General features: G+C 36.8%; 1 protein-coding gene across 1 annotated transcript in view; it reads right to left on the reverse strand.

The window, feature by feature from the left end:
• Positions 1 to 21,863, reverse strand: part of LOC103101858 (uncharacterized) — a 177,107-nt gene that overhangs the window by 99,722 nt on the left and 55,522 nt on the right. The window contains exon 7 of the mRNA XM_007498925.3: positions 7,751 to 7,920. Coding sequence (XP_007498987.2) covers positions 7,751 to 7,920 — 170 coding nt within the window. The remainder of the gene's footprint in view (positions 1 to 7,750; positions 7,921 to 21,863) is intronic.

Here is a 21,863-nt window from a genome sequence, read left to right on the forward strand (position 1 = left end):
TATCAGTTTATATAGGTTTTTCCAGGTTTTTCTGAAACTATTCTGCTTGTCATTTCTTATATGATAGCATTCCATCACAATTATATCCCACAACTTGTTCAGCCATTCCCCAATTCTTCACAGACTCAATTTCTAATTCTTTCACAGCACCATTGATAAGTGTTAGTTTTGTATACACTTGCCATAAGCTTGGCTAAGAGTACCAAAAAAAAAAAAGGAAGAGAGAAATAAAGGATCAACAGATAAGAAAACATACATATATATATATATATATATATATATATATATATATGTATCTATATATACACACATATATGTGAGAGAAGAGAAAGGTTGCTAATAAAAGATACTTATTTCAACTATTTAAAATTTTATCCTTTTTTAAAAGATCCTCATAGGAGAACAAGAGAGAGTAAATAAATATATTAAGTAATATTTTCTAAAGAAGAATGGGTGCTATAGAATGCTAAAAAGTCAATATCTGAAGTTGACTCTCCCACCTTGAGGGAAACTTTCTTTCCCAAGCTTCAGTTCTCTTCCTGGATATTATGAGGCAGGCAACAATCTAAAAGGAACAATTCTTTTATTCTAAAGGGACACATAAGACAGGGAAAATAGGGTTGTTAAGTAATGGAAGTGGGAAGTGGGAGATCCCTAAGACTAACAAATGACCCCCTCCCCAAATCCTGAGGATTCAGGTTGTTTGCCTGACCCTCTGTGATTTTTAGATTTTCCCCATCTTGCTTATTATAGCACCCAGGAATGTACACACCCACACTACACTGGCATGTGCTAGCAAATGACAAATCAGAAACAACTGACTGTCTCCTGGGCTGTCCCAAGCCAAGCTTGAGCCACCATTGGCACATGTGAGACACAGGAAGTAATGTAGAGGACCACCTTTGGAGTTCTTGTGACTTCCTGTGAGGAGGCTGGGTGCCAGTTGGATCCTTGAACTCGAGCCTGGAGGAGTTCCCCCAGACAGCTTCCTTGAGATGGTCACACGGTGAGTGATAAGACTGACTTCCCTTTTCCTTGACTCTCAGGGCAGGCCCCCTTGGCCAAGGCCTTGAACTCCTTCCTGGCTCAGCCTGAGCTGGAGCAGTTTAAATTAACTCTTTCCCTCTCTCTCTCTCTCTTTCTTAATTTCTTCCTCCTATTGTAATTAAATCACCATAAAATTCCATTCTGATTTGAGTGTTTCATTTAGGATTTAAGAAATTAAATCCTTGGCGACCAATAATTTTTACATTCAGTCTCAACCCTAAATTTAACCCTCAAACCTCCTTGGTCAGCTGTGATCTCTTTCCTGATTTCTATCTACCCTAGCCTAGATGTAGCATGAAGTTCACAGGACAACTTTAGATAGAGAGAGAAGTCTTCTTTGGGAGACCAATCTCCTTAATGAATATAGATGCAAAAATCTTAAATACTATACCAGCAAAAAGACTTCAGCAAGTGATCATGAGAGGTATTCACTATGACCAGGTAGGATTCTTATCAGGAATGCATCATGTTATCTCTATTTGTCTTCTCCAGTGACTAGTAGTGTTCACTATAAATGTTCATGCATAAATATATACCCTTTTGTAATAAAATTCCTTCAAATAACAAATGTACTGAAAATAAGATTTCATTTACAAAATTTTTATTTTGCATTCAGAATTTCAGAAACCTCTCTTTGACATAAACCATGCTATTGCTCTGTGCTGCAGGACAGTCAGTGCCCGAGAGGTAGCTACTGCACAGAAAGATCCTGTCTTCATGAGAGGAAAGCAAACTGTTCTATGTTTCTACTCTCTAAATCTTCCTCCAAATAAACCTTTCTACAGAGGATGAATCAGTCCCATTTCATTTTTTTTTTTCAGCATGATGTTGGTGGTTTGATAAAATTCTCCTGAAGGACAGGCTAATCTACAATAAAATACTAACTGAATTCAGCTTGACATTTAAAGCCCTTGGCAATCTCTCCTCTGTCTACATTTCCAGACTTGGTATATGTTCTTATTCTTCACATAGTCTGTCTTCTGGCCAAACTAGACTATAGGTAGCTACCCAAACTTAACCCATGACCTTTAGTCTCTGTCTTTGCTGAAGCTTATTCCTAAGTGCCCTTAGGCTTGCAATGTACTTCCTTTTTATCTAGGTCTCTTAGAATTCTGAGTTTTCATCAGCTCAGATGCCTTTTCCTATAAGAAGCCTTCTTGACATCCTTCTCCTCCTTTAGTAGTTAGTAAAGCTCACTCCTCTCCATTTCAAATTATTGTGTAACAATAAAAAGGAACAGTCAGGTGGTACAGCACTGGGCCTGGAGTCAGGAAGACCAAAGTTCAAATCCTACATCAGACATTAACTAGCTATGCCACCCTGAACAAGTCAATAAAATTCTGTCTGCCTTAGGTTCTTTAATCTGTAAAATGGAGAAAATAGGGTCACTGTGAAGATTGAATAAGTTAACATATGTAAGGCACCATGCTAACCTTAAAGTTTTTAAAGTGCTACAAAATCATATATAACTGTTAACATTTATGCAACACTTCAAGATCTGCATAGTAATTCACACACATTATTTCATTTTGTCTTCTCAGTAACCATGTGAGATAGGTGCCATTATCATCATCCCTATTTTACATCATTCCTATTTAGGAAACTAAAACTTGGAATTTAAGTGCTTTGTCTAATCAACTTATATATTCCATTGTCCCAATTGAATATAAGCCTCTTTCAGCCAAGGATTATTCCATTTTGCCTTTGTATCCCCAAACACAAAGTCTTATGTGTGCTGTTTCTGTTGTTAAGTCATTTCAGTCATGCCTGACTGTTTATGCCCCCTTTCAGGGGATTTTCTTGGCAAAGATACTGGAGTGGCTTGCTATTTCCTTCTCCAGCTCATTTTAGAGATAAGGAAACTGAGGCAAATAGGGTTAAGTGACTTGCATAAGGTCATAAATCTAGTAAGTATCTAAGTCTAGATTTGAATTCTGGTCTTTTTTACTCTAGACACAGCATTCTACCTACTATACTATCTAGCTGACCATGTGACTTACACATAGTAAACTCTAAATAAATGCCCATTAGATATATTCAGACAAGTTATATTTAAAGTTTAATGGCCTGAAAGTCTAGTTCAGTCTCAGATCTCCCATCAAGTAGCTATGTGAACTTGGACAAATGACCTACAATGAAAGAGAAGAACTGGATAGTCTCTGAGTTCTAATCTATCTTTAGACATTTCTATTGCTCTAAGTTTCTTAAAAGACTAGCATGCATTATAAGTAATTTCTGCAGCCAACTTAATATGATATGACCTGAAAAGGACCTTTCAATGCATGTCACGCTTTACATAATTCTAGAGTGAGTCTTTACTAGTACAAAGAAAAGAATCCAGTGTTTGCACAACAACTGAATCATGAATGTCAACAAGAAGCAAACATCTCCTTCGTATTCCTTAGATCTTAAACTAGCAACTCCAACTTAATATTAAGCATCTTCAACTACTCAAAAAGCCCTAACTTTGACTGACTCTTGTATTGTGCTTTTCAAAGGCATATTTGTTACATTTATGCATTTTTATATTATGTATATTTTATATTTACATATTATACATATAGACAGATAGATAGACAGACAGACAGACAGACAGACAGACAGACAGACAGATAGATAGATAGATAGATAGATAGATAGATAGATAGATAGATAAATAGATCCAAAACAATGTGCTAAGCCTAATGACTGAATATTTAAATAAGGGGAAAAGGATAGTCTATACCACTTTCCAATTTATTATTAAACATCGCTGCAGATTTACTATTAAAAGTCACTTCTTCAGAAGGTATGCAGCAGTATAATTGAAATAACTTTTTTAGGATACTGGAATACCAAATGCCTGTCTGACCTAAAGAAATTCATCTGGACTAAAAAGTTTAAGTCAGGTAAACAGAAAGTTAAATGCTGTAATGGATACTGAATAGACACAGCAATCCATTAGGCACAACATCCTCATGGCTTTTATTTCATCATGACTATAGTAATTCTTGCACTTCAAGACCTCAATTCAATGAATGAATTGGGGAAATTGCTGGATTGTGTTGTTATGGCAAATATTTTTGCATAGAAACACATGTGTGTACAGATCTACATGTAGATAGACTTGTACATATAATTTGCATATATCTGTGTATTTATATATGTAAATACACACACACACATATGGCAGAAGGTAAAAAATACAAGGTGAGTTAACAAAGGAGCCCAGAAATACCTCTTTAAGTGATTCCTCACTTGAAAGAATAACCCAAGGCCATTTTTCTGGAACTTGTCACATACTGGCATGAATCTTGCTAAATGTTAACACTCTCTTGCTTTTTTACTTTCACTCTTAAAACTGGCCAAGAAGATCTATCCATTTTTCCCCAATAATAAAAAGTCTAACTGGGTCCAGATAGTACCAGAGCATTTATCATCATAGATAAGCTCCTTCACACCCCTCCTCCATTAGCAAACCTTGAATAAACCAGGGATCCCAAAACACTGATCTGAAGGCAGCAATAGCAGCTAGCACTTTGATCCTCACCAATCATGAGAGAGAGAGAGAGAAAGAGAGAGAGAGAGAGAGAGAGAGAGAGAGAGAGAGAGAGAGAGAGAGAGAGAGAGAGAGAGAGGACGTTCCAGACATGTACTAAAAAAGGATTTTTCCTATACAAAAAGAGAAAAATGAAAAACTAATTCAGACCTACCATCTGACCCCATTAAGGGAACTGCCATATTATCACCATAGTCTGGATACTAATTTGGAAACCTACACCATTCTACACTCATCTCCAGCCATCTGTAAAGAATATCTGTCAATAAATCTCTTTTTGACACATAAATCTTATGCCTGGCTTTCCTCTTCCCTCTCTTCAGTGTAAGTTCAAGGTTATCACATGGCCACCCATGTGGAGCAACATTTATCAACAAACAAAGGAATGGAAATAGGAAAAACTGAACACTTTTACTCATTTTTAATCTTCTCAAATTCAAGGAGCCCTCCTTCTAGTATCTTAGCTCTAATTTAAATGTAAAAATTGAAGAACCAGATCTTTCTTTGGTCTTCTCAGAGATAAAACAATTTATGAAACAGAAATAGTCATTAGTGTTTCCCAAGTTGGAAAAGGATATCACTTAGCTCCTTCAGGTTTTTCCCTCCGTTTCTTCTACCTTTAGACAGTGAGGAGAGAGAGAAAAGGAGATGTCACTTGCTCCCAGCACTATGAGAGAAAGTAACTTCCAACTCCCTCAGTGCCCAACTGCCAACTACCCCAGAGCAACAGCCACACCCAGAGAGTAACTACCACAGAAAGCCTGTTATACTCTCAACATTTGAAACTGACACTGTCTCAGATCTGTTTCAAATTCCAATTCTTTCTCAAGCCAGCTTCTCCACTCCTTATCTCTAAACTAATGTAACAAGACTTAATTTCTAATACCATCCTTATACTGGACAAAAGGAAATGCAACCTTTTCATTTCAAATTCTACTTCCCTGGATCTTGATTGTGTGACATGAGACTCTTTTAATTCTGGACTGACTGTTTTGTGACTAAATGTATCACCTATTTAATAAGTCCTTGCTACTTGCTTAAAAAGAGAGAAAGAAAATTCTAGAGATTCAGCTAAAAAGTTAGTTGAAACTACCAATAATTTTAGCAAAGTAGCAGGAAATAAAATAAACCCATATAAGTCATTGGCATTTTTATATATTTCACTAACAAAGACCTGCAAGAAGAGAAAGAAAAATATATTCCATTTAAAATAAGAATATAATACCTAGGATCAAACTACTAAAATAACCCAGGAACTACATGAACATAATTGTAAAACAATTTTTACACAACTAAAGTCAGACTTATTTTTTGTATACATTATTGTGTAGAGGTGTTTTTAAGCCAAAAGATCTTTTCATAGAAGAGGTCCAAAAATCAAGTCAAAGGTCTACCTTCTCGTCCAGTGCCTTAGCCCCAGTAGATATTTGTTATCCTTATTTGTTGATTTATTGAATTTCTTTCAGTACTTTCTAGAAATTAATCAGGCAGTCAGCTGTCACAACTGGTAGAATGCCAGACCTTGAATCTTGAAGATATGAATTCAAACCCATTCTCAGACCCTTACCCGCTATGGGACCCTAGGTAAGTCTCTTAAACCTGTTTGCTTCACATTCCTCATTTGTAAAATGATCTGGAGAAGGAAATGGTAAACCACACCAGTATCTTTGCCAAAGAAACCCCAAATGGTGTCACAAAGATTTGAATACAATTTAAAACTACTAAACAACAACAACAAAAATAGCTAGGCTAGAACTCTAATGACAACAGTGTCTGAATGATTGATGGCAAAAAAAAAATGACTGATTTGTCAAAGTTCACATAATAATGATTTACTCACACACCAGCCAATCCCAGAACAAGTTTGATTTTTTTTAAATTTGTGGTTCTTGCCCCATTTTATAGTTATATTAAAAATCAGAGGTTACTGCCGATAAGTCCAGAACAACATCAGTTCCTGGTAACAAAGTTACAAGATATACTCGATAAATCACAGAAAAAGAGGGGCAGAGTAGAGTATAGTGGACAGAGAGCTAGCTTTGGAGAGAAGACTTGGCATCAAGTCCTGCCTCTGATACATAATACTTGGGTGACCAGGAATATTTGACCTCTCAATCACCAGGTAATACTCTACGCCAAATTACAGACAAATTGCCAAAAACTACATAGGTAAAGGGAGTTTCTTCACCAAGAAATTTCCCTCTCAAATGAAAGTACAGATTTGGTCAACCAAAAAGAACTTCTTAGTACCTAGGATGAGCCAATCCAAACCAAGAAGAATAGCACCACAGAGGGGACACTGGAGGGAAAGGCCACTAGATAGGGAGTTTGAGACACAAGATTTGAAACCCAGCTCTGACACCTATTCCCCATGGACAAAAGTCTTACCCTTTCTTGGCCTTAGATTCCTCATTTGCAAAATGGGATGGGTGGACTAGAAGGCATTTGAGGTCCCTTCTTGCTTGAAATCTATTATCCTATCAGTTAAGAGTTAGAGTACATAGGTGATCTCTGAGACCCCTTTTAATTCTAAGGCTCTTTGATTTCATGGCTCCATTTAAAGACATTCATCTATCTTGGTCATTCTTTTAAACAGCTCAACTGATTCCCTAAGAATATGTCATTTTCCCCCATTTAAAATGTCAGTGCTAAGACACAGAAAAGTGATTTTACAATATTAGACTTACATAAACTTAAAAAGGATGAATGAATGTTGCTTAATAGGGAAGTGTGGTAGCTAGAGTTCTAAACTTGGACTTATGAACATCTGGGTTAAAATACTCCCTTGATCACTTACTAGCTATATGATCCTGAGCAGGTCACTCAATTTCTCTAGTCTTAGTTTCTTCATCTTAAAATTGCAAGGGGTTAGGTGATTTTAATTGCTTTAAATTTAAGATAAGTTATTGTGAGTTGGGGCATCTAGGTGGCACAGTGGGAAGAGTACTAAGCTTGTAGTCTGGAGGACCTGAATTCAAATTTGACCTCAGACACTTCCTAGTTGTATGACCCTGGGCAAGTCACTTAATTCTCATTGCCTAGTCCTTGCCACTCTTATGTCTTAGAATTGAGACTAACACAGAAGGAAAGGATTTTTTTAAGTACATAGGACCTCTTCTGAAAAAGTTCCAAACCTAATATAAATAGAGCACACAAGGATCATACCTGGAGAGATTCTCTACAGTGATGAAAAAATTGCTTTAATCCCCGATCAGTGATGGCTTGGATGTCATCATGGCAGCGGTGCAGAGTGAGAGACTGGGGATGATGGTTCCCCAAGGTAACCAAACAGTCATCATTCAAGGTATGGCAGTCTGAAATGTAGATTCGCTTCCCTGGGAAAAGAAAATCCTTCCTTATTGGCTCAAATACTCAAAGGAGATGATTCAGCACCAAATATCAGTTCATAGGCTCATCATGGCACCAAAAGACTTTCTACTGGTTTGACTTATTTGATACTAGAGTTCATTAGACAAGAAAATGCTCATTTTCTTTCAGTAAATGATTTCTAATATTACATTCAATAACATGATAGGGCCAGACTTATGACTTCACTGATTTGGGAATTCCCAAGTATAGACAGTCCTTCTATCAGGAGAGGTCCACAACTCCTTTGAAAGTTTCATTCTTAAGGACTTCCCTAGAGCAGTGGTCTCAAACTCATGTAGAAATAGACTTAGAAACCACCAATTAACATTATCTGTTTGACTGTGTTTTTTTTTATTCTTTTAAACATTTCCTAATTACATTTTAATCTGGTTCAAGTTTGATTCCTCTACCCTAAAGCATTTATTTCTGGAGATTAAAAGACTTACCTAAGGTGAAACCCAGTATGGGTCAGAGGTGGGATTTGAACCCGGATTTCCCTGACTCTTGAGACAAGCTCTCTATTCACAAGGTCATAATGCCTCTCATTTGATCACATACTGAATTTTATTGCTATTTCTTGATTTAGATTCTTCTTTCTCATCTAGATTGTAAGCTCCTTGAGAGCAGGAGCTATGTCTGAAACCTCCATGAATCCTCAGTTGTGTTAATATTATTAACAAACATATAAAATATATGATATATAATAATAGGTACAATATAATATTAATATGCATTATGTAATAAATGCAATACTGTATTATAGTTATTAAATAATATATTATTATATGATTATCATATTGACTGTTATATCTAGTATAATAATGTATAATTATATATTACATATTATCATATAATGATCAAATTATTCTTATGTTAGTCCTGTGTCCTTAAGGGATGTCACCCCATTTCTGTGGGCCTCAGATTTTCCATTTATAAAATAAGGAGTTTAAGGCAGGCAGGTGAAGTCTAACATCTCTTCCAACTCTCAAGGTCATCAATAATCTGATGATAATATCCATTAGTGATCAGCAGGAATATTATGATGTCATTCTAAAGTAATGAGGATTTCATTCTTTTCATTTGCTTTATGATGACAAGGTCCATTTTTCCCCACAGAGTATAAGCTATTAATATGTCTTGCATATAAAAATGTTTTGATTTTGATTAAAAGAATAGCATTATGATTAGTATGAGTCATCTCCAAAAGCTTTACTTAAGAGCTGATTGTTAAATTTTCAGTTCAAGTATTTATAATTCAGATATTAGCAAAGATTTAAGAAGGTGGTGGGGAAAATATAAGTAATGCAGATTAAATTTTTAAATGTGTTGTGAATAGTTCCCCTTCTTTCACCCATCCCTCCTTAAACCAGGTGTTAAATATTTACCAGCACGCCATTGATGATAAGAGTATAATAATCTGGACCAGCATTGGGAATCCTACCTAGTGGATAGATCTCTGTACTTCAAGTCAGGAGATCTACATTCAAATCCTGTCCTTGACACTTACCTGCAAATATGTCAAAGTGATTGAGGGATCTCATCATAGGATAATAGATTCAGTTAGACAATATCTAAGAACATCTAATCTAACTCCCTCACTTTAGAGTTGAGAAAAATTAAGTCAAAAAGTCAAGTCATTTGTCTAAAGTTATGCAAGAAGTAATAATGCCATGATTTGAACTCATTTCTTGTGTTGCCAAAGCCAGAGCTTAACCTTCTTATTGTACCTACCCAAAGGGAGACTAAGGACAATGAATTAAGACAGACCATTTACTGTATATATGAGGAATTATTAAAAAAAATTTTTATTTTTTTTATTTTTCACTAAGGGGTTGCCAAATCTAAGAATCTATTATTATATGAATATCTAGAAATCTACTGCATCACAAATATGATAAAGCATTATAGAAGCTGTGATTCAGGCATTCTTCTTACAAATCTGATTGTTATATTTGTTACTAATGAGGAGCTCAGTTTTCTTACTTGAAGGTCTTAATAATGGAGCTTAATATCTTATGGCATATCCCTTTGTCAAAAGCTATAAATTCATGTCTAATCAAGAGGATGTAGCTACTGCTTATTCCCTCCATCCCAGAATGGACTCAAGATTGGTGAATTGTCCTGAGGAATCTTTTCTGGAGCCTTACATTCCAAAAGGATCTGCCAAATATCAGATGCAAGAAAGGCACAAATTACAAAACCAGCAAAACTTAAAATCACCTTTATAGTCAAAAAAGCAACTTTCAGGAGTCCCTCGGTAGCACAGGAGAGACAGTACCAGGCTTGGAATCTAGAGGATGTGGGTTCAAATCTAGTCCCCCACACGTCCTAGCTGTGTGACTCACTTAACCCCATTTGCTTAGACCTTAATATTCTCCTGTCTTATAATCAATACTTAGTATCAATTCTAAAACAAAAAAGTAAAGGTCTATAAAAAAGAAAAACCAGAATGAAAGAAAGAAAGAAAGACAAAGAAAAGAAAAGCAGATTCACTGAATTCTAATCAATCCAGAGAAGCTTCTACTTGGGCCTCTTTCTAAAATTTCTAAAACTCTTTGACACCATGAAACAATAGCATGTTCTTGCCACGCACAAACTCTTTACCTAATGCCCAAAGCTTTTCTAAAGTCCAGTTTATCAGAGGCTGTTGGCCATGCCACAGATACCCTCATGTTTATTTTAATATCTTACTGCTGTTTAAAAATATATTTGCCCTTTAGGTATGAGAAGATTCCTTTGGCAAGGACACCATTTATTTGTATTTAAGGCAATAAAGACCAAGGACCTGACTTGGGGTCCAGAAGGTTTAAAACCTATCTCTATACATATGAACTCTGTGGTTATAAGTCCTTAGTCCTTTGGTACCCACAGACAATCCCTAAGACTAAAGTCCAAACTATTTGCTGACTTCTAGACACCTTCACCCTCCGCGTACCTTGTCAGTACATTCTCTGGATCCCCCTCTCTTGCTATCCATGCTGCCATTATGTCTTCTAGGTCCCTGGATCTTGCCCTCTAACCTGCGACTGAAAATTCCTCAACTATGTCATCTTCCCCTTTTGGAATATGAACTCCTTGAGAGCAAGGACTACCTTACTTTGCTGTTTGTATCCCCAGTAAGTGCTGAATAAAAGCTTTGTCATTCATCTCAATTAGAGAAGAGATCTGCCACACCTCAAGTTTTCTATACTAGTGAAATCACAGATCCAACAAAAGGTATCAATGAAGTGCCAAATGTTCTGTAGGAATGATTTAATCCCCTGAGTTTCAGTCTCTAAGCCAAACTTCCATTTTATTCTTTTAAGTGCTCAACACACTCTTCTTTGATCTCAAGACTCACCAAATTGCAAGTCATTAAAGCAGTTCATGCTATATGATTTGAACAAGACCCTCACCCAGACCTGTGTTAAACAATAGCCTTTCCTCAGATAATCTCATTAAATCTCCAGAAACTTGGGGAAAAAAAACAATTATACTAAAAATGAAAAATAAAAAACCCAAAAGCCATACAAAGTCCAAAGTTATTTATGCACAGAGGATTTGTATTCCTGGATGGTACATCGTGTGTGTGTGTGTGTGTGTGTGTGTGTGTGTGTGTGTGTGTATGAGTCTTAGCACAGGAGCACCCAAAGTCCAGGGACTGAGTCAGAAGTTTGTTTTGTATTCCTCTTAGCTCACTATGGCTACACCACAACAAACCCACAAACACTCCAACCTACATTTTCTCCAGCAGTGAGAATGCCCTGACTATTTAGCAGTTTTCTCCATCTGATCCCCAGGTGTTCCCTGGAGACACAGCTTCAACAATCCAGTGGAACATTTAATCTCCATCTTCCTTAGAGACTCTGTGAGAAAATCAGCACCTGTGTGCCAAAGCTGAGAGGTTCTCTACTGGTGGGGTCTCTCTTCATGTTTTTTCCTGATTTTAAGTGCTCATCCAGTGCCACCAATCAATAGACTATACAACTCTGGAAACACTGAGAAACTGTGGAACCCTGAAAGTTAATAGATTCATCTTCTCAGGCTTTTCAAAATTTTATTTTAAGGTAGGCTGAACACTCACAACAGAGTTGACCCTTAAGATCTCCACATATATTTCCTCTATTGACACTTAAAAAACATCTGTTTTAGCATGTTCCTCTTCCCCTTGCCTGCTTTTTTAAAAGAGAATGCACAGACACTGGGCATCGTTTGTCCTTCCAGGATGAAGTTACTTTTACAAAGCAAAAGGGATCCCAAAGAAGGAAGGATAATTCAATAGCAACCAGGAAATGTCTGAACTATGTCCTGTCAAGGAGGTACTAAGCCAGGCTTTTTGTGCCATGAACTCCACTGGCAGTATGACACTCTATGGTTTTTGAATTCATGAAATAAAATACATTTGATTATACCAGGAAACCAATTAAGTTGAAATCAAATTTCTTTAAGTTCATGGAACTGTGATTAAGCACTCTTACAACACCTTTAGATGAAAGGAACATAGATTGAGACTTATACGGGATCTCAGAGGTCACCCCTCCCTCAAGAAATAATCCCTTCCTAACTCCCTCACTTTACAGAGGAGGAAACAGAAATCCAGAAAAGTTAACTGATTTGCCTTATGTCAGAGGTGTCCAACTCAAATAGAAACAGGGACCACTAGACTTTATACATCAGGTCTCTACAGGATGCATCTCAACTTAGAAAGTCATATATGATTCTCTATTAAATTTTTAAAAAAAGGATACTTTTCATATTAAAATAAGATAAGAACTACATTTAATCTAGTTCTCTCAAGAGTGTTGTAGGTCCTGTTTGACACCCCTGCCTTAGGGCACAAAGGTAGTACCAAGGGCAAGATTCAAAGTTATTAAATTATGAACATTTTTTAAAACTTTCTCATTTGCAAATGTACAAAATACTAAAAGATGAACCATCTCCAATAAATCTATTCAAGTGGCAACCCAGACAGATGTATCCTATGGGATGCATAAAAATATGAATTGGGGGATGGAAGAACCCCATCTAGAACCCATGTGTTCTCAGATGCCTGAGTGACCATATACCCAAACATCAGATAATGGAAAAGGCCCTGGCTCTGGAGTGAAAGAACCTGAGTTCAAATCTCTTTTCTGATGCCTTCTACCTTGGGCAAGTCCCTTGAACTCCCTGGACCTCAGTTTCTTCATTTGTAAAATGAGGAGGTTGGTCCCTTCTGGCCCTAGATATAACTGTAATAAATCATCTGAGAGGTGAACCCAGAAACTATATCAGGGAAAGACAGTAATTTCTAAGCAAGTTAATAATAGCTAAATGTTATTAATAAAATGGTTACTTAAAGAGTTGCCATTCATTTTACACACATAATCCTATTTGACCCCCAAAACAACCCTGTGAGGTAAGGACTGCATGTACTTTGAGTTCCATTTGACAAACAAGAAAATTAAAAACCTAAAAAATTAAGGAGTAAAAATTATTGTCTGTTTCTGTTGCGTTTTTATCTTTTTTGCCCCATCACCTTTTATAGTTACCAGAACATAATAGGAATTTAATAAATGCTTGCTGATTAATCAATTGATTGACTTGCCTATAGTCTCAAAGCTAATATATATATATATATGAGGTAATATTTGAACCCTAGTTTTTCTAACACCAAGTCCAGCCCGCTATTTGCTGCCTCTAAAAGGAAATCTTGTCAATCTTCTATTAATTCAGAAAAACATGCCCAAGGAAAGTCTACAAAAATAAATATCCACTTGACTTGAAACATCATAGTTTTTTTTTCTAAATTACCTCTAAAGAAAATTGTTTCATGTGTACATAACTACCATAGCTATGGCTCAGCATCTACCCAAATAGGAATTCTTGCTACATTCACATGAGAAGGGCAAAATTTAAGTTTAAAAATTATATTTGCCCTTCCACTAGTTCTTTTCTCCCTTCAAAGTTTTTTTCAGATTCACATACAGTTTGGTCACTGACACCAAAATTCATAAAGTTTAAAAGATGAAACTATCATAATAAAATAAAAGGGAGAACATTTGGTGCAATCACAAAATTTACAGAGATTAAATGGTGAAGCTAAAAGATTGTATGAGCACAGAACTAGAGATGGAAAGGACCTGTGAAGTCATTTAGTACAATTCCCTCATTTTTCAGTTGTAGAAACTGAGACCCAAAAAGAAGTGCAGTGACTTGTCTAGGGTCACATATAGTGATAAGTAATAATTGGTAGAGTCAGTAACTTATTGCGAGTGATAGAGCTGGGCTTTGAACCAGGGTCTTCTGACTTAAAATACAGTACTCTTCATCTCTCTGACCCAAATCTCTACCCACTCCAGTCAACTCTCTACAAAGTTGCCAAAGAGATATTCCTTAAATGCAAATCTAACTATCTGTCCCCATATTTAATCAATGGCTCCCTATTATCTCTAGGGAAAACAATGTATAAACAGCTCTGTTTAGCCTCAAAAGCCCCTCAAAACCTAACTCCAACCTGTCTTTCTAGCTTCAAGGAACATTAGTCTCCAACCTGCACTCTGTAATCCAGCCTCTCTGTCTCACATAGAAGACTCAATCTCTTGTATCAACATCCTTTTGCATTGGCCATCCTCTTTGGCTGGAATGCATTGTCTCCTCATCTTCATCTCAATAGTATCCCTTTCCAAGATGCAGCTCAAGCATCATCTACATGAAGCCATTCCTGATTTCCCCAAAATGCTAATGCTGTAATCCTTTCCACATCTCACTGGGTTAGAGGCATGCCCCTATGATCCAGAAAATCCACATAAATTTTTTTGGCCCTCCCTTCATACCAGAGAAGAAATCTCATTTTTTTCTTTTATGTAGCATTTACAGTACTATATTGTAAATTTTGGGTTAAGCAGGCATTTCTGAGTTTTCTGTGTCATCTGCAACTTCCCAAAAATTCTCATTCAATTTATTATGATGACTGGTGACATGTAGAAACTGCAATGAGGAAAATTGAAATATGAAAGGATAACTGTACTCTCTCCCAAATTCCATTATATTTAACTATTTTGTTTATTTATATTTATTCATTTTATATTTAAATATCTGCTTCTTGTTTCCCCCATTAGAATAGACTTTGAGTAAAGAGTGTTTTATTCATTGTATATGTATTCCTAATACAGAGCACAAAATCTAAAACATAGTGGACACTTAATTCTTGTTGTGTGACTGATTACAGCTCAGCTGGCCTCACTGGCTGGTAAACTTTAGAGGTTAGGAGATTCTCTGTTCTATTACTTACTATGTATGAGGCTATGGGTAATTCCCTTAGCTTCTCAGGGGCTGTTTTTTCATCTGTAAAATAGGGAGTAGAAGGGGGATGGATTCAATTATGTCTAAGGTCCCCTGACCCTGAGTAATTCTCAGTCTCTGCTTCCTCAACTATAAATAAATCTTGGTTGGTCTCCAAGATCTCTCCCAGTTCTCACCCTATGAATCTTCCATAGCTGACAGCCTCTGATCTATATGTGATTCACAAGAGTTGAATTCCAGAACAATTAGTCCAGAAGCCGTAGGTGGTAACAGCTGTACAACGGATCCAGAGAACCACCCTTTCTCTTCCTGCCTCACAGAGCAACTGATTGGTCCCCACCTCAGGAGGCAGAAACTGTTTGCAATGCCCCAATTCCAGCCCAAGAGCTGGTTGTTTAACTCCTTCACTGTCCTGAACTTTTATGTTACTTATTTTCTAAATCAGCCCTGTCCTTGCCTACTAAGAAAATGAATAAATGAATGCTGTTGATCCCTAGATCAATAAGAAAAACCTCCCATCCTGGCTATGGAATGGGCAAGTTCCAGGAGGCTTTAATTAAGGGAAGGGGGGGTCTTTTTTATTTTTAATCTTCATTTGCCTTAAAAAATGAATACAGGAATAGAGCTGAACAGTTAAGGGAAAGGCATGACTATACCATTCATTAAATATTTTCCAAACAGTGCCTTTCAACTGGAAAGACAAGTCCTTAAACAAGCCCTGCCGTTATGCTGATGTGACGCACAAAGAGGCAAGAATCTAGAATAACACATCTTTGTTCTTGTCTCATGAGGAAAACAGGATGAAGATTGGGATGTTATTTCTATGGTGTCCATGCCAGTCTGTTTTCTATCCCCATAGACATAGAGAAAAATCATTGGTTCTGTGTTGGGCGTGAGGGAGGGATCCTTTAGTTAAGGAGCCATCTCCCTCTTCAGGAAGGCTGTATTTCTAGGCAGGGTTTTTACAACATGGGCCACATGTGAACTTTGGCAACTACCACTTTTTATCCCTCTCCCTGAGCTTAGTCACCTGACATTCAAGGAATTAGTCCAATAACTATAAAAACAAATATTTAAACTGGCCAACCCTTGGATCCAGAGATTCAGGAACATCACTCACCTTTTGTTTTAAGCAGATGCACATTTAAACAGTTGCCGCTCTTGGGCAGAATTCCAATATTTTACCTGAACCTCACTAAACCAACATTATCTCTCTGTTGGCATTGTTTTTCCTATCATTGGTGCCTAGATTATGATCCTTAAAAGAGGAAAATCTTGTTCTAGGCATTGTTGGCCTCATTTGAGAGGATATGAGCTCCTTCTGCTTGCCTCACCATTCATGTAGAGCAAACCCTTCACAATCTGGCTCCAAACTATTTCATAAGCCTTCTTATATATTACTCCCCTTCACACACTCTATGGATGAGTCAAATTGACCTTCCTGCTCTTCCTCACATATGACCTCTATGCTTTTTTCAAGCTTGTCCTCCATTCCCCAAGTATATTCCCTCTCCACCACTGCCTCTTAAAAGACTTAGTTTCCTTCAATAATCAGCTGCCTCTTCAAATGCCCAATTTCTTTCAATAATCATGTCAAGCACCACCTTCTACATGAAACCTTTTCTGATTTTCCCCAAGCTGTGGGTTCTCCCCAAAAGATATCTTGTATTTATTTTGGATATATAGTATACATGCTTTTAGAGTGTCTCTTCCGTTCACACACCTGCACCCAATAGAATATAAGCTCTTTGAGGGCAGGGACTCAAGACAAAACAATCTCTTTGTCACCCAATCAATTCACATTGATTCATTGATTGACTTAATAAGGAGAGAATAGTGCCAAGCAAATAACTGGGACCAAGAACCTCCAATGTTTTTAACTTGCCTTACTCTTTCTGTGGCATAAAGGAAAATCATTTTTCTCCTTCAGATACCTCAACTGTAAAAAATACACATTCCTTAGAGGAACTTGGCCTCTATATCATTTAGATTCACAAAGTAATGTTTATAATGTGCTTGAGCTAGAAAGTAGCTTTACTTCAAAGGCGATAAGAATTGTTATTTATGACAAATAACCACTGTGATTAATGTGAATGGATTTAGTTGTCAGGGAATAAGGTCATGACTAAAGTATCTAACTCTATAGGTACACATTTGTAATAGCAGGAGAGGAAACATTGGGCACAGTAAGACATGTATCTTAAATTTTATATCAAAACTATCACTAGCAACTTAAGGGGCAAGCAATACTTAAGATACCCTCCAATCAACTCCTCAACACACTATATTCAAGTAAAGCTGATCTATTTGTAGTTCTCCATATGGGATATTCTGTCTATTACATCCATGCTGTTTCACAGGGCATCCTCCATGTTTTGAATGCTCTCTCTTTTCTTCTTCCTCTTTTTCCCCTATGCCCCTTCAATGTTCACCTCATATGCCACCTCTTCCAACAAGCCTTTTCTGATTTCCCTCATTGTTTGTATTCTCCATCCCAAAACTACTTTGTATGAATTTTGCATATTTTAAATTTACTGATCTAGGCACAAATTGTCTTCTCTCCACCACTGCCTCAGAATATTCCTTCTGTGATTGTGGAGATCATTTTTTCCCTTTATATTTCATATCCTTTATATTTATATTTATATTTCCATAACATTTCCTAGATGATACCTTCCTTGATGACAAAAACTGTTATGATAGAAAACTTTTTGTTTGCTTGTTTAAATCCATAGCAATCCTAAAATAAAAGAAAATTTTAATACTTGTTGAATTTAATTGAAGCTGGTACCTGTAGGCTGGATGACAAATTATTTATACTCTTCTCTGAGCCTCAATTTCCTCATATATAAAATTAAAGGTTGTATTAGATTACTGCTAAGACCCCTCTTAAATATAAAACTTTATGATCCCAAGATCTTGATTCCACAAAACTGTTTTATAGTTTTTCAGTTAATATTTGAGAATAACATGGCAGATTGTGGGTAACATTATTTTTTATTCTAAATTTGTTTAAGAGACTTAATTAATGGCTTTGTATCAGCTTAAGGAATTAGTCTCCAGGAGCATGAAAATTCAAGATTTTCATCAACTTGGATAGAAATACATCAAGGATGTTCATCAGGTTTATAGACAATACCAATATGGTACAAGCATCAATGGTATAATCAAGATTGAAGATGGTCTCAAAATTCTAAAGCACTGGGTCAAAGCCAATAATGTGAAATATATCCATTCCCCAATTGATAAATGGGCAAGGGACATGCATAGACAATTTTCAGATAAAGAAATCAAAACTCTCAATAAACACATGAAAAAATAGTCTAAATCTCTTATAATTAGAGAAATGCAAATAAAAAAACTCTGAGGTACCACCTCACATTAGCAGATTAGTTAACATGATAGCAAAGGAAAGTAATAAATGTTGGAGAGGATGTGGCAAAATTGGGACATTAAAGCAGTACTGGTGGAATTATGAACTGATCCAACTGTTCTGGATGGCAATTTGGAACTATGCCCACAGGGCTTTAAAAGACTTCGTGTCCTTTGATCCAGCCATACCATTGCTGGGTTTATACCCAAAAGAGATCATAGGGAAAAAGACTTGTACAAAAATATTTATAGCCATGCTTTTTGTGGTGGTAAAATATTGGGAAATGGAGGGGATGCCCTCCGATTGGGGAGTGGCTGAACAAATTGTGGTATCTGTTGGTAATGGAATACTATTGTTCTCAAAGGAATAATGAACTGGAAGAATTCCATGTGAACTGGAACAACCTCCCGGAATTGATGCAGAGTGAAAGGAGCAGAACCAGGAGAACATTGTACATAGAGATGGATACACTGTGGCACAATCAAATGTAATGGACTTCTCTACTAACAGCAATGCAGTCATCCAGGACAATACAGAGGGATTTATGAGAAAGAACGCTAACTACATCCAGATGAAGAACTGTGGGAGTAGAAACACAGAAGGGAAATAACTGCTTGATCACATGGTTCAATGGGGACATGACTGGGGATGTAGACTCTAAATGATCACCCTAGTGCAAATATCAATGATAGGGAAATAGGTCTTGATCAATGAAACATGTAAAACCCAGTGGAATTGCAAGTAAGCTATGGGAGGGGATTAGGGGGAGAGGAGGGAAAGAACATGAATCTTGTAAACATGGAAAAATATTCTAAATTAGCTAATTAAGTAAAATTTTCCAAAAAAATTATAGTTTTCTGAGCAGGATGTGAAGAAGGAGGGTTACGCTGTCTCTAGGTAGCAAAGGGCTGGGGGAAAAGGGAAGATACATGATCTTAGAGAGTGCAAAACCAAAAGACTCAACTCCTCCCAGTCCTGGTCTCTGATGGCAGGTCTAGCAACAAATGGCCAATAACTATAGACACAGATCTGGTTTAATGATTCAACACAAGTGACTTAAGTTCTTGGTGCCAATAAGCAACTCTCTTATAATAACCTCCAAAAGAAAAGAAAAATAATTAGTAAACAAGAGAATTTCAAAGTGGGAGTAAGGAGGTTTCCTGGGCTGGGTTTTTATCTTAGTCCAAAAGTGAAGAGCTCTGTGAGTTTTGTGTATTTTTTGTCTACTCCAATCCATGTAACTTCCTTAATTTCAGTTCTACTTCTTGTTTTGATAAGTATGTTTGCTTACTCTCCATGTGGGGCAGCTAATCTGTTCCTCTAATCTAGTTAAGTATTACTTTTAGAGATCAAGAAAGTGACTTTCAACCCCAAAAACCTTAATAGGTACCTCTGGTCCATTCTTTGGCTAAGAATGCACGAAGACGAGATTTGTAATGTAAGGAAGGAGAGACCAAAAAAAAAATGGAACCCTGCTGTTTAATGAACAAGCTAGCCAGTTGGGAGCAGATGACTTAGGAGCAGTGGAGAATGAGCAAGAGGATTCTGGGAAAGAGAACTGACATCTGGGAGAATTCTGAGCAACAGACTTACTTCCAGATTTGGAAGGATACTGAGAGTAATGTTTCCTAAGGGTCAGAGAAATATCTGAAGCCAGGAGGAAAGAGAGCCTGATTTCCACCTTGTTATACACTTGTCTTCAGCTAGAAAATCCTCCACAACCTCCTTTCACTGGTCTCACCTGTCTTCAGCTAGAAAATCCTCCACAACCTCCATTCACTGGTCTCCTGCCACTAAAGAGGCAGTTGGACTCTTTGGCCAGAGTCAAACTGCCCTCCCCTTTAGGCTCTCCCCATTTTACTCTTCTTGGATAGATCACAGTAACTTTAGGTTAAGTTAGGGTACTATAAAGAAATAAGAAACAGGGTGTTGGGAAAAAGGCTTGAGGCACAAAGCCTCTGGCCAAGGACTTTTGATTCCCAACCACTACAGGATATACCTACTAGGGCTTCCTATTCCTCCATCCTGCTCCCTGATCTTTCGTACCCTTATTTCCCCATTTCTCCAAATAAATTTCACTTCATGTCAATTTAAGTTTGGTTGGGGTTTTCTTGTGAAGTTAGAGGTTGAAGGTGTTAGGAACAAGATCAAAGGTGAAAAATCTTGTTTCATTTGTGACAAGCAAAGATCCAGTTTGTCACTGCACTCTTGGGAAAGGGATCAAAACAAAAACCATTATCCTTGAAAAGACTGTCTGGGATTCAACATCTCTCTCAGCTGTTGAGCCCACATTTCAAAGGTTCAAGGATACAGTTTGTGGTTTGTGGTGTATCCTTGGGCAGAGAGGTAGATTTCTTCTGTCTCTCCCTGAAGAAGTCACAGCTCTAAGGTCAGCTAAACTTGAGGAAAGGAGAGACATAGCTATTTTCGTCAGATCTTCAGTGTCTCCCATATCCCATATCCCTTTCCCTTCAACCTCTCACTGGAGAAACACATCTATCTAGTGGGGTAAAACCTTTTACCCCTCTCCTTTAATAAGAGAGGAGAGTATCCCTCCATTTTCCTCCTCTTTTACACCCTAGAAGGCAAATATTTGATTGTGGTAGATATATGTAATTCTAGCCTAACACCCCTCTGAGAGATAGGAGAATGGAGGAATAAATACCCAGACAGACACAACCTAACTCTTGTTGACCTACACTTGAAATCACAATCTCATTTAAGGACAAGAGTGGGGAATTCTAGATATTACTAGTCTTGATATATACCTGCAACTTAGCTTATTCCAAGTCTCTGTGGGCATAGTTTAAATTGTTATATAAGAAAGAACAAAAATAACAATTTACATTTATGTAGCTCTCTAAAACTTGTGCCTTGTCTTCTTCAATACAATTCTTTGAAGTAGGTTATATATTATAATTTCCATTTTACATTTAAGGAAACAGACTCAGAGAGATCAAATTATTCCCCGAAAGCAGCACGACTAATGTCAATGCCAGAATTCACATTTTCATCTCCTAACTCCAAGTCCAAAAGTCTAGCTTTTATGCTCTGCTATTTCTTTAATAGAAATATTAAAAATTCACATTTAAAAATAAATATTCATATAGATATCTATCTATGTTTATATAAACACATGTATAACTTCCCTTAAGGAATATAAAGATATTTTAGATAGAAACATACATGTATGTATCGAAGAGAATTTGTGTGCAAACATATCTACTTATTTATATGTATATTCAAATACTTTAATAGTGAAAGGAGCTGTAA

Source organism: Monodelphis domestica, chromosome 7 (assembly GCF_027887165.1).
Source record: "Monodelphis domestica isolate mMonDom1 chromosome 7, mMonDom1.pri, whole genome shotgun sequence".
Lineage (NCBI taxonomy): Eukaryota > Metazoa > Chordata > Mammalia > Didelphimorphia > Didelphidae > Monodelphis > Monodelphis domestica.